Genomic DNA, 13,595 nt, shown 5'->3' with positions numbered 1-13,595 from the left:
ATATATTAAAAAGTAATGGCGATAAAACCGATCCTTGTGGTAAACCCTTTGTTACCAAACGATATTCAGACATGATGCCGTTATCTTCTCTGATTGCTACTAGTCTATTTATGTAGAGTTTGCGTATGGTGTCTGCTACCTCTTCTGGGACTTGTAAGTTGATCATTTTATTTCGTAGTATTGACCAGTCTACACTATCATAAGCTCCTTTTATGTCAAGAAATATTAAAACTTGGTAGTCATTTCGAGAAAAACATAGCTTTATATATGTAACCAGTTGACCAACAGCATCACCAGTCCCATAGTTTATTTTAAAACCATACTGACTTTGAGGAAAATTATTTCTGTTATTGAACCACCATTCCAATCTGTTTTTGATAATTCCTTTAAACATTTTAAATATGCACGGTAATTAAGGAATAGGTCTGTATGATTCGCTTTCATCTGGCTTTCAGCTCACCGGGTTTCAGGATAGGCACACCAATAACTTTTTTCCACTCTTTAATATATTCACCGCGTATCTAAATGTTGCTCATTATTTAAGTTAAAAATATTTTAGGAGTGATTGGTAAATGATAAAACATCGGATACCGAATTGTATCATATCCAGGAGAGGTATTTTTTCTATTATTTAATGCAAATTCAATTTCTTTTAAACCTATAGGCTCTAAAAATATAGGATGATTTTTCTTGTCTTGTTCTCGTTTGATCATTAAGTGATTTGTATTTTTGTGCACCATTGGCGGAGTTACTATATTCAAGAAATGATCTTGATAGTTAGAGTTACAAGGTTTCTTAGCGGTTGTAGTATGTCTCTGAATTTTTTTTTGCTTGGGTCCAGAGCTCTGTAGTTAGAGTACTTTTGTTTAAATTAGAACACCACTTACGCCAGTTATATTTAGCTTTTTCTTTGAGATACTTCTTAACTCTGGCTATAACTTCTTTGCACATTAAGTAATTTTCCAAGGTACTATTTGTTTTATAAATGTCCAGTTTATATTTTCTTTCATTTATAGCTGCCTCACATTCGTTGTCCCACCAAGGTGGTAAAACTTTTGTAAATTTATTTCTAGAACCCTCTATTGCTCTTGTTGCTGCAGCGTTAATTCCTTTTATTAAAAAATCGTATTTGGATTGCGTTGTATTATTTTCAGGATGATTGTCAGTAAAAAATGTACACGCTAGACGTTTATATATTTCCCAGTTTGCCTTGCGCAGATTCCATTTAGTTTTGGGACTAAAAGTTGTATCATTTGAATGTATATTTTTATCTATTTCGGTAATGACTGGAAAATGATCTGATCCCATCACATTCTTAGGTGTATACCACTCATAACCAATAGCAAGATCTAACGATGAAAATGTTAAATCGACGACTGATGTAATGTTATTCTTTGTATGTCTGGTAGGTTCTCCAATATTTAAAAGCACCAGATCAGTATTCTCAAGTACGTCTAATACCTGACTTCCTTTAGGATTTATTTTATATGAACCCCATACCTCATGGTGTGCATTGAAGTCGCTTCCTATAAAATGAGATTTTAATAAAGTGGACTACAAAAACTAAAACAAATAAAAGCTATCTAGAAAAATTCATAGAACAAGTAACGCTGTGACTTTAACAAAGATGACTAGTATGAATAAGTTTAGAAAAATGAAACTAAAATCAAAAGATACCCCTCAAATATTAATAAACAATAGTTTTAGTTAAAGACATCATCTGGTGGATTGAATATTTTAATTAAAATATATACAGTTACCTCTCTCTAACGTCTTTGACAAGACCAGTGGTTCAAAAAATTAAATACTCTCTCTTATCGTGAGTTTCTTCTCAATTTATTTACTTTTATATTAATAGTAGGTAACTACATTATTAGGTTATTTACATTTTGTGTTTAGTATATACAATTATTTTCCGAAAAGGAAGATCTATTAATAGACTCAATTAATCGACAAAAGTTATATTAAATATTGCATAGGTTTAACATCCTTCAAAAAACATCCGACTATTAAAAGCAACAATGGACTCATAAACAGCAAGTGTTAGACTACGAAATGAGCTCACTGAGAAATGTTCAATAGTCAAAGGATTAAAGTAAGGAGATGGGCTGGAACCAACCCTATTCAACCTGACTCTCATATATGTGATAAGACAGCTGAATATAGGAAGAGGTAATCTTCTTACAAATAAATCAATACCGATTTCCGCCTATGCCTTTGACATTAGCATTATATTTCGCAGAACAGAAGAGCCGACAGAAATATGTTCACAATATTAAAACAATGGCAAAAGAGACCGGACTATACCCCGGCCGTTTAAAATATGGAATCCAAGGTCGCATGATCACTCGATGCAAGCATCGACAGGTCGTACAAAACTATACCTTCTAAGAAACTGTTTACACCATCTACATTATTTGTGTTTGACTTCCGCTGGCTGGTGAATTTTGTCAGGCAGTGCTAAAAATTGTTTTAGACTTTACGAGTATGTACATTAATTTGTATTATTTATCGTGTGGGTTAGGTTTATTAACGATTGTTATTAATTACGTTTATTAAATATGGATGTAAACACTCTTTCACCTCCAAGAAAAAGAATATAAAGTAAATTATTGGCAAAAAAACTTACTTAACATTCATATATATATATATATATATATATATATATATATATATATATATATATATATATATATATATATATATATATATATATATATATATATATTAATTTGTTTACAAAATGTAAATTTTACTATAATGTATATCGAAACAAAAACGTGTTTTTCAATCATTTAAATCATATTTTTCTTTGTCAATCGATTCTTGCGAATAAAGGTATTCTATTCTATTCAAACGAATCGCATTCCATCAAATTTATAAACCGAATTTATCTCTTAATTCTTTTTAAAGTTTACTACTTTTGACATTTTATATAAACTTTTTTATTTGTCCACCCGGTAAAAATTGAAACTTAGAATTTAAATCTATACGCCAAAGTCAATAAAATGTTTACATTTAATATAAATCAATAACATGTAAAATACTGTATACGTGTATTATAGCGAGAGTTAGTTCGTTTTTGTTGAGCGGTGTAAACGTGGGAAAAGTGGTAACATAGGAAGAGGAACGTTTAAGAGTGCGTGCCATTCACGTGATCATTCCATCTTTTCAGCGGCCAAACTATAGAAATAAATATTTAAAAGTCAAAAAAGCTAACACAGGCAATAGCTAGAGGAAAAGACGCATAGTTGAGTTAAAGGACAATATTGAAACTTCAGAAAGTTTCACATATCTGAGAGTTGCATTAAATACGGATGGAACAGAAAAACCAGAAATTCAAAGAAGTATAGTAAAGGGAAGCAAAGCTTACTTTTTACTCGCCTATGTGTTCCGCTCCAGAAGCACATACTGGAGATCAAAAATCAGGGTCTCCAAAACTATTATTAGAGTAATAGTATGTTATGGATATGAGACATGGGTGTTGACAGAAGACATAAAACGAAAGCTGGAAGTATTCAAAAGAGAAGACCTAAGGAAGATATTTTAATCTATTAAAGAAAACGGAGTATGGAGATCCAGGTACAACCATGAACTCTACCAACTGTTCAAATAGGCACCGATCTCAGAATTTGCTAAACTTCAAAGACTTCGATGGGCTAGTCATGTAATTAGAATTGAGACTAAAGAATTTTAGGACCCCAGAACAAAAGAAATGTCACGGAAAACGTGGAAGGATGAAATGGCAGCAAATGCGCAAAATTTGCTAGACGTGAGAACCTGGAAAGGATCGGCGCGGGACCAGCTAGGTTGGAGGAGGCCAAGGCTCGAATTGGACAGTAGCGCCTTTGGAGAGAGAGATATATAAAATTATTAAATCGATTTCTTTAATATCAATTCTGTATTCTCTTTATAATGGTTGGTTTAGTTTCTACATAATGAATTGTAGTAGTGTCAAGAACTAATAAATTTGTGAGCTTTCCGTTGTCCTTGATAAAATATGCGAGACCTAAATCAGATATTAATATGTAATACTTACAGTATTAAATAAATTGTAGTATGACTTTTTTATATTTATTCTTTTTTAGCCATACACGATAGTAAACGAACGAAACGGTCGAAGATATAATAATCACCAAAAAAGTAACAGTTACCAAAATGGTCAGAATACCAGCACGCCCATTCGAGCCCCTTCCGCTTTAAGTAGAGGAAGTGGCTACGATACCAATGGATCGGACATATACGTCACAAGCGGTGCATACAAAGCTCCTTCTGAAATAAGGTATGTATGGACTAAGTTTATAGCACTGTAAGTTTTTCGTAATAAGTCCTTCTAATAGATTCATATATTCCAATACAACCAGAAAAGATCTGAATTATCCAATATAAATAATCTGATATAAATAAATAGCAAAAAATAAATATTGTACCGGAGAGAGTGCTAACAGAAATAAAAAATTTTAGGTAAAACTAAAAAACATTTTTTGAGTTGACAAAATATTTTTTTTTACATTTGCGTGCTCTTCAACTATGGCCACTCACACGGGGGCGATTACAAACAACATTACAAGTCGTAATATTAAGTTATGTCATATAAAAATAATTTAGAGTTTATGATACAATAATATTTTTTCTAAAAAACTGAAGAATTCTGTCTATTTAGTTGGGATCACTGAAAATGTCACCTAGCTGCGGTTTCAGTTTAAGCTGTCGTCTTACGGCACTGTATTGATGACATTATTTTGTTTGATATTTCACTCTTAGTTGGCACTGGCATGTTTGATAGATAGGCCGGACGTCTGATGTCATCAGGAAACTGTGGGTTAGTGGTGTGGCCTATACACATTCTTCGTATAATTGTAAGGTCTTATCTAGATAGTCCCGTGGAGCCAGTGTATAATGGCTTATACAATGAGGGCTGCATTGCACGTAAGGATGCATTTAAGTAGCTCCAGTGGGTTTACCATATGCTAATTGTGAATCTGTATACTTCTGTAAACATGAACGAGACATTCAAATCATGGCCCTAATTTTCCGTAGGTCCAAATGGTCCTGAAATGGGTAGGTTTTGGGATTAAGCCAGGAGGGCAGAGGATGCTAAGAATCTGTGGAGTATAAACCGCTACTCAAATAAAACTACAACGTTTTACAGAGAATTATAACTGCCACTCGCTACAAAATCAATCCAGACTTGTAGAACTGGAAAAAGAAACTGAAAAAATAAAATGGGACGTCATAGGAATCAGCGAAGTAAGACAGAAAGATGAAGAGATATTAGATGAATTAGCGTCAGGAAACACATTCTACTACCAAAGAACATCAACGGGCAGAACAAGCGGTATTGGATTGCTAGTTAACAATAAATGGAAACGAAAAGTGGTAGAAATAACTAGTATCTCGGCTAAAGTAGCTAGCTTAACCTTACAACGATCAAAGAGATAGAATATACAAATTATACAAATATACGAATCAACAATTACTCATACTAACGAAGAAATAGAGGAACTCTATAGTAACATAAACAAAGCATTAAATAACAATAAAAGTCACTTCGAGTATTTAATTGGTGATTTTAATGCCAAGAAACGACAAGGAATAAGTCGTGGGAAAGTACGGAGTCAATGAGATAAACGAAAGGGGAGAAAGACTGGTTCAGTTTGCACACTATTAAAACATGCCAATTACAAATACATTTTTTAAGAAAAAATCCAACAGGAAATGGACTTGCGTAGCACTAAATGGAATCACTAAGAACGAAAATGTAAAACCAAGAGTAACCACTATAAATATTAGCAATCTAAAAGAAAACTCAGATCACTACCAAAGGACAATTGATGAAAAATTAGATGACCAAATCGACAGCTCTCAATTAATAGAAATCGTCCTTAATAGTGCCAAAGAAATCGGGGGCTTGCGACAACTAAACTAACATAGTAAACTATCGTATACAACCAAAACAATGCCAAAATAAAGACGGGAAATAAAAGTAAGTAGCAACATACAGAGAATACAATATACAGAACTGTTTAAGATAATAAGGAAAAGTAGTAAGGAAGACATAAGAAAACACAATTAAAGACTGTAGAAAATACAATCGAAAACAGGAAAAACTATAAGAAAACAAGAAAAGTAATAAGCATTGATAAAAAACAATTCGTTGCTCTAACAAACGAAAACACCAGAATTACAGACAGAAATTAAATATTACAACTCGTGAATAAATTCAACAGTTAACACTAAAATAGTAGCGGTGACATCAATATATGGTTTTACATGTTTAAAACTTTAAATTCCAATGCGACCCTAGGTCGATGACAATGGATAAAGATTTTAATACTTAAAGAGCAACATGTTTCATTTCTCGACTTGAACACGTGGTTCAAATCTTTAGTCGTGGTATTAAAATCTTTATCCATTGTCATCGACCTAGGGTCGCATTAGAATTTAAAGTTTTAAACATGTAAAACCATATATTGATATCACCGCTACTATTTTAGTGTTAGCTTCAAGTACAAAAAGAAGGCACTGAGGATGATCTGAACTAGATCGAAAACGTCACGTTATGCACATGTAAATTTTGGACGACACTTTTAAAAAAGTTTTAAATTAAATGTTTTATATAATGATACAAATTTGAAATGTCTTACTTCTGTATAAGTTTTCAAATGCAATATAATTTAGCCAGTAGTATAATATACCTAAGCACGCTAGCTATACTAAGTATTTTCGTTTTATTATTTTTGTTAATAATTTCAAAGAAGTTCTTAATAAATTTATACTTCTGTATTTATTTGGGTAGTTCTTTCACCCTTTTTCCATATCTCTTTATTTAATCCATAAAAATCATGTTCTATTTCTTCCGAGAACCTGCTTAGAATTGCTCTGTTTTCTTATGTCTGACTAGTGCATGCGTCTGGTTACGAACCTTTTTTTGTCTGGTCTGGTTACAAGGTGTGCGTTTTTTGCTTTGTTTCTATTTTTTTTTTCTCCAATAGCTTCTTTTTCGCTATTTTTATGATGGTTTTAATTATTAGATATTTCATGTGATTTTAATTATTAGATATTTAATTACAGAATAATTCCGCTTATTTTAGAGTATAGACCTGTGGAATGAAATTTCAATAATATATAATATACTAACTAAACATCTTTACAAGAAAAATAAATATCAACCTAAACTGCTCTAAAAGTTAAACATAAAAATGCTTAGCAATATGGAAATTTCTTGTTATTTTTAAGGACGTGTTATCACTCTTTTTTCTGAGTTGTGTTTATTTTAATATTGTACAGTACAGATTCGATACACAGGTGTATTGATTTTATATTTTATGCAATAATCGTTACCGTTCAACACAAGCTAATTAAAAAGTAACAATAACAAGATTTCTGACTGAGAAATTCTTCACATTTCAGTAACATGTCTTATCTCTTCGATCGTGATATAAAAAGAAGAAAACAATGCAATAATAACAACACTACTGTTGGTACTTTTCTGTTCGAGACGGAACTTTCTATTTCATTAGAATAGTTGCGATCCAAACTATGAGAACTAGTGCAAAAATTGGTTTTTAAATCACGTGGGAATGTTTTAATAGTTATACACGGTAACAGTAGTTTCTATCTATTTTGAATAGTACCAAAGATATTTAAGGCTAAAGTTTAAATAAATGATGAACAATAGTATTATATTAGTTCAAATTAGTTATTAGTCATTTAAAAAAATGTATCAAATTTATAGTTGTAATAATGCTTATGTTTAATTTTTATTTTGAGCGCAAGTGTAATTTCCAGCTCTAAACACAACATGAAATATACATATCGAGATAATACCAAATTTAAGTATGAACTACCTTTATCACAATCATGGTGCTACATTTTATTACTTAAATACAGCAGTGAAACGGTTTTCCCAAAATACTCTTTTATACAGTTATCTAACAACTGCTTTTGATAAATTTGGTGATAAGAATATGTAATACACAAAACATGCAAAACATTAAACGTCATTTTTTAATTATAAATAATATATAAACAATGTAATTTTTTTACTACTTCATTTTGATTTAATTTTTTGCTATTTGATTTTAAATACCAAAGATAAAGACCGGTAAATTATATGGAAAAGTGACACAATTTTACTGTAAAGGCATAGAATATCCTTTAAAATGAGAGGTTTTAAAGTTATTTTTATTAATTTGTTGCTTAGTTATTGCAAAAATAGCTTCAAAAGTCGATTTTTTCAAAATTATTTCTAAAATCTCTGAAGCATTTCTCTACTTTTCTAAAAACGTACAAACAACTTTAGTTGTGCTTGAGAGTGGGGACCATATGACAAAATATTCAGCTATAAAAATTTCAAGAAATTTCACTTAATAGGTATTGAAAAATTGAAATTGGTTTTTTCAAAAAAAAATTTTTCTATAACGTTATTATGTGTAAAGTATTGTGTCCACATAAATTGTGAAAGCACCAGATTGAAGAAAAAGAAAGAAAAAGTTATAACTATCAAATTAAATCATTTAACGATTTAAGAAAATATGGTGAATATTGAAAAATAGCTTTACAAAGTACTGTGATTTTAAGCTCGTAAACATTTAAAATAACTCAAGGCTCATCAACATGTAGGAAGTTTTTTTTTTGAAATGTTGGCATTTTTACACGAACTAAAAAAAATAAAATGTCCTATATGATCCTCAGAACACGAGCAATTTCTTGTCATAAACTCACCGGGTCTTTGTTTATAAACGTTGAGAAATTTAAAAAGCGTCATTTGAAAGATTAAAAGTTCAAATGTTGATAAAAAAAATTCAAAAGTCCTTTACAAATGAGCCGTGTATGATGCACCAAAGATGTTTAAAAGTGATGCGATTTGCACCCTCTCGATTTAACTATTTCAAAAACTGAATTCATAACTTCAAATTTATAAAACTCGCAATACCTCCGTTTCTAATCAATTAAAATTAATGTTTTTTTTTTAATTTGAGGTACCTCATTGCATACATTAAAAAATGTGAATTTGTGAATTGTTTATTTAACGGAGTAAATTGCTTAAATAATTTAAAATAAATAGTTATTTTACAAAATTTCACAATTTGGCAATTATTATTAGTAGAAAATGTTATGAAATGTTTTTGAGTCAAGGGAAGTAATTTTTAAAATAATAAACATAATTCAAGGAAAACTAACACGTACAGATTTGATTTTCAAATAAAATATAAATTTTTTGTAAAATTTATTGTTAAAAAATATTAATTATAACTATACGAGGTATACATAAATATTTGCGTTACCTATCATATATATGTGACTTTTATATTCATATAATTATAAAAACCGACTGGCCTATAGAGAGTGTACGTGTACATATCACTCTGTAAATTAGTGCCAATTTTTTCAATTTGCTTCCGTAAATACCAGTTTTATTAGTATTTAATTACAATAAATAGTGATAAAAAACATTTGTGTACAGACTAGTTATATTTTCTTTATTGCTGCTGCAACTTGTTCCAAGTAACAAGCAAGGATTGCAATATTTATAAACAATTGTCTAGTTTTTTGATATCAACCTACTGATAAGAAATCAATTAATTCCGCCAAGAGCTCTAGGCTTTTGGCAAAGCAATATAGGCAACACATTTTACAATATGAGAGTTTGTTATTTGCGGACATTCCAGGAGAAACATAAACATTAATCTTGATCACTTCATTGCTTTTGACTACAAAAGCAATACAATTATGAATAATACATCTACAGTCAATACCACAGCAATGCCTACATCCAGTAACACCGAATCTTCAACACCCACATCTTATGTTGCTGCTATGAAATTTAGACCCAAGCCTTCCTTCCCTAAAAAGGAGCAAGCAAGATAATTGTTCATCGGTAACAAAAACCTCATCAGCTACTACTTCAGAAAAATTATCTGATGAACCTATACAAGGACAAAAAAAAGCACTTTCTAGCCCACTCAGCACACCGGACTTCCACTCTATTGATCAAATAATATCTAATCCACATTTTGAAAACTCGTCACTGATGCCTCCTCCTAAAGACTTAATAGAAAAAAGCACAAAACACATTAAGCAGAAGTCAAAAATTGATCCCACAGATAAATCCAAAATATCAGATGCATCAAAGATGCCTCAGATGCCTCCTCCTAAAGACTTAATAGAAAAAAGCACAAAACACATTAAGAAGAAGTCAAAAATTGATCCCACAGATAAATCCAAAATATCAGATGCATCAAAGCAAATAATTAAAGATCTTTATACCAACAACCCACAAAGCTTTTCTACTCTACCATATCATCTCATAGCCTTTCTTGAGAACGCCCCGTCAAGTAGTACCTTTACAATAGAAGACCAGCAAATAACTTCTGACAATAATTCACTTTTATCTGACATGTATGCAATTTATCCACACCTAACCACCAGATCACTAAAAAATAAGTTCACAAGAATATCAAAGAAGCTCAAAAAGGAATTACCTTCACAATTAGATGACACAGATAGCCTAGTATCACAAGCATCTCTTGATATTCTGACGATGATGACCCAACCTAACATTCACAACTTTCTAAAAAATCTAATCACAATCACTTAGAAAGAATCCAACAGCTTATCAGCGACACCAATCCAAATATAATATGCCTACAAGAAACCAATTTCAAACAAAATCATAATATTGATCTTACGGCTTATGAAGGATATCATTACGTAAGAACAGAATGCCTCAGAGCAAATGGAGGAACCTCAATTTTTGTCGAAAAAGACTTCTATTCGACACATTTGTCTTTAATTACAAACCTAGAAGCAATCGCAGTAACAATATGGTACCCTAAAAGAATAACTATTTGCAGTACATATATTCCACCGAGTTACAATCCTACTAATCTTTCAACTTAGACTTGCAGACTTAGACTTAATCTTTCAACTTCCAGCGCCATTTGTAATTGTCGGAGACTTTAATGCCCACAATATTGCATGGGGCTCACAAACCACGTACGGCAGAGGAAAAGTTGTAGAGAACGTACTAAACATTACAGACACTTGTTTTTGAAATAATGGTTCCAACACTCATTTCAATATTTGAACAGGAAGTTTCTCAGCTATTGACCTAAGTCTATGTGATTCCCTTCTCGAACATGGAATGTTTTAGATGATCTATATGATAGTAACCATTTTCCTATCCTCATAACAAATAATAAAAGAAAATCACCAGGAACAGTAATAAAGTGGATGATTTCTAATGCTAACTGGGCAAGTTTCAGAACTGAGGTAGACCGACAAATGGAACAAATTTTCTTCTCTGGAAATATAGATAATGATGTAGATAATTTTAACAAATGCATTATCTCCGCTGCTCATAAGTACCGCCGAAACAAAGTAATGAAAACTTGATTTGTTTTATATATATACAAGGATTTCCACAGTTTTCACTGTATTCCTTCACTCAACCGTTTTCTCCAATTTTTCCTGTTTAGCCAGTCCCCTTTCTGTAGGTTTCTTCTACTCATTGCTTCGTCCACTTCATCTCTAAAAGATCTTCGGGGTCTGCCTCTCTTTCTTCATCCTATCGGGCTTCACTCTGTTATTCTATTTATCCACCGATGACATGTCCGTACCAGGTTAACCTCTTCTATTCGATGTAGTCTATTATGTCGGAGTTCATTCCCATTCTCCTCTTAATCTCCATGTTATTTATTCTATCTCTTCTTGTTACTCTGCAGCTTCTCCTTAGGAATTCTATCTCTGTTGCTCTTATTTTGTTTTTGGTTTTCTTATTTATTGTCCAATTTCCACACCCATAAGTGAGGATACTTCTTGTCATGGTATTATATATTTTTTTCTTTGTTTTCATGCTGATGTTCTTATCCCATAGTACCGGGTTCAATTTTCGTATGCAGTCTCTTGTTTGTCTTAGTCTATTTTTTATATCTTCCTCCGTTGTTCCTTTGTTTGATATTATGAAACCTAAATACTTATACCTGTCTGTTCCTTTGATTTGTTTACGTTCGTCTATTTCCAGCTGTTTTATTTCTGTATTCTCCGTTGTTAGGTATTCAGTTTTCTTTAGGTTTATTTCCATTCCATTCTTTGTATATTCCTGCTCCAGTTTTCTCATCATAAAACTGAGGTCATCCTCGTCTTGTGCGATCACTATTTGGTCGTCGACAAAACTTAGCGTATATAGATATCCGTTCCTTACTGGTATACCCATTCCTTCGCACTTTCTTTTCCATGGTTTCAGGGTTTTTTCCAGGAATATTTTGAACAGGGTGGGGGATGTGGAGCAACCCTGTAGTAGTCCCTTTGTCGTCTTAAATGGACTGTATATTCTATTGCTCGTTTTGATAGCTACTTCGTTATTCTTGTAGAGTGCTTTTACCGCGTTTATTACTCTTTGTGGAACTTCGATGTCTTCCATTGCTTCCCATAGCTTGGTTCTAGGTATTAAGTCATATGCCTATGATTTGTTTTAAAAAACTTGATTTGTTTTAAAAAACTTAGAGTCAAGGCGAGGTATATCTTAAAACAAAGTAAGAAACTGTCATGAAAAAATTACATTTCCACTTTAACTCATAATACTGCCCCTTCTCAAGTTTGGAAGAAAATTAATCAAATGCGGGGAAAAATACGCACACAAAAATTCCAGCTTTTTTACATAAAAGTAATTTCATAACCGATGATCAACAAATCGTCAACGTAATCGCAATTTCTATCAACGATTTAAACAAAACAAATCCTTCTGTGCAATATCCTTCCCAATCTCACAAATTTGACTCTACTGTCTTAAACACTCCATTTACACTACAGGAACTCTTAAATATTCTTTCAACTTGCAAGAATTCAGCTGCAGGTCCCGATAATATCCCCTTTATATTCATCAAAAATCTTCCCATATCTGCCGTAAAAAAATTGCTTATACTGTACAACATAATATGGACCAATCAGAAATTTCCAATATTATTGAGGAAATCTATAGTTATACCAATCAAGAAATAAGACAAATCCCCGAATAATCCAAAATTGTGTAAGCTGCTAGAAAAACTAATAAACAAAAGACATATGTGGTATCTAGAAAAACACAAAATTTTAGACTTAGCTCAATCCGGATTCCGTCCATCACGAAGCACGGCTGACAACTTAGCCTTCGAGAGCGCCTTCGACACTCTATTACGTTCTACTGTATTGACCAAATTAAAAGAATACAATATTACGGGAAATACATTATCTTTTATTGAACAGTTTCTTTTTAATCGCCGCTTCAAAGTATTAGTTAACGGAAAAGCTTCCTTAACCTACGTTAAGGAAAATGGGGTACCCCAAGGATCAGTTCTATAATAACTATTAATGATATTTGCAAGAATATTCAAAACCCAGTGAAGTACAACTTATAATGCTGACGACCTGATTTTATATTGCCTCGGTAAAGATATATTCACAACTACAAACTTAATCCAAAAAGCAGTAAATGAACTAACTTCTTGGTCTATAAGCTTTGGTATTGATTTTTTACAAGATATCCTAATTAAGCTATACAGATCTCTTATTCGCTCTTGACTGGATTATGGATGCTTTGTATACATGTCAGC

General features: G+C 31.9%; 1 protein-coding gene across 4 annotated transcripts in view; it reads left to right on the top strand.

The window, feature by feature from the left end:
* The window catches only part of LOC140450159 (uncharacterized), a 114,034-nt gene that overhangs the window by 85,790 nt on the left and 14,649 nt on the right, over positions 1-13,595 (top strand). For all 4 annotated transcript variants that reach the window (XM_072543609.1, XM_072543611.1, XM_072543610.1 and 1 more), the window contains one exon: positions 4,089-4,282. In XM_072543609.1, coding sequence (XP_072399710.1) covers positions 4,089-4,282 — 194 coding nt within the window. The remainder of the gene's footprint in view (positions 1-4,088; positions 4,283-13,595) is intronic.

Source organism: Diabrotica undecimpunctata, chromosome 9, assembly GCF_040954645.1.
Source record: "Diabrotica undecimpunctata isolate CICGRU chromosome 9, icDiaUnde3, whole genome shotgun sequence".
Taxonomy (NCBI): Eukaryota; Metazoa; Arthropoda; class Insecta; order Coleoptera; family Chrysomelidae; genus Diabrotica; species Diabrotica undecimpunctata.
This window is presented reverse-complemented; position numbering and strand designations above follow the sequence as displayed.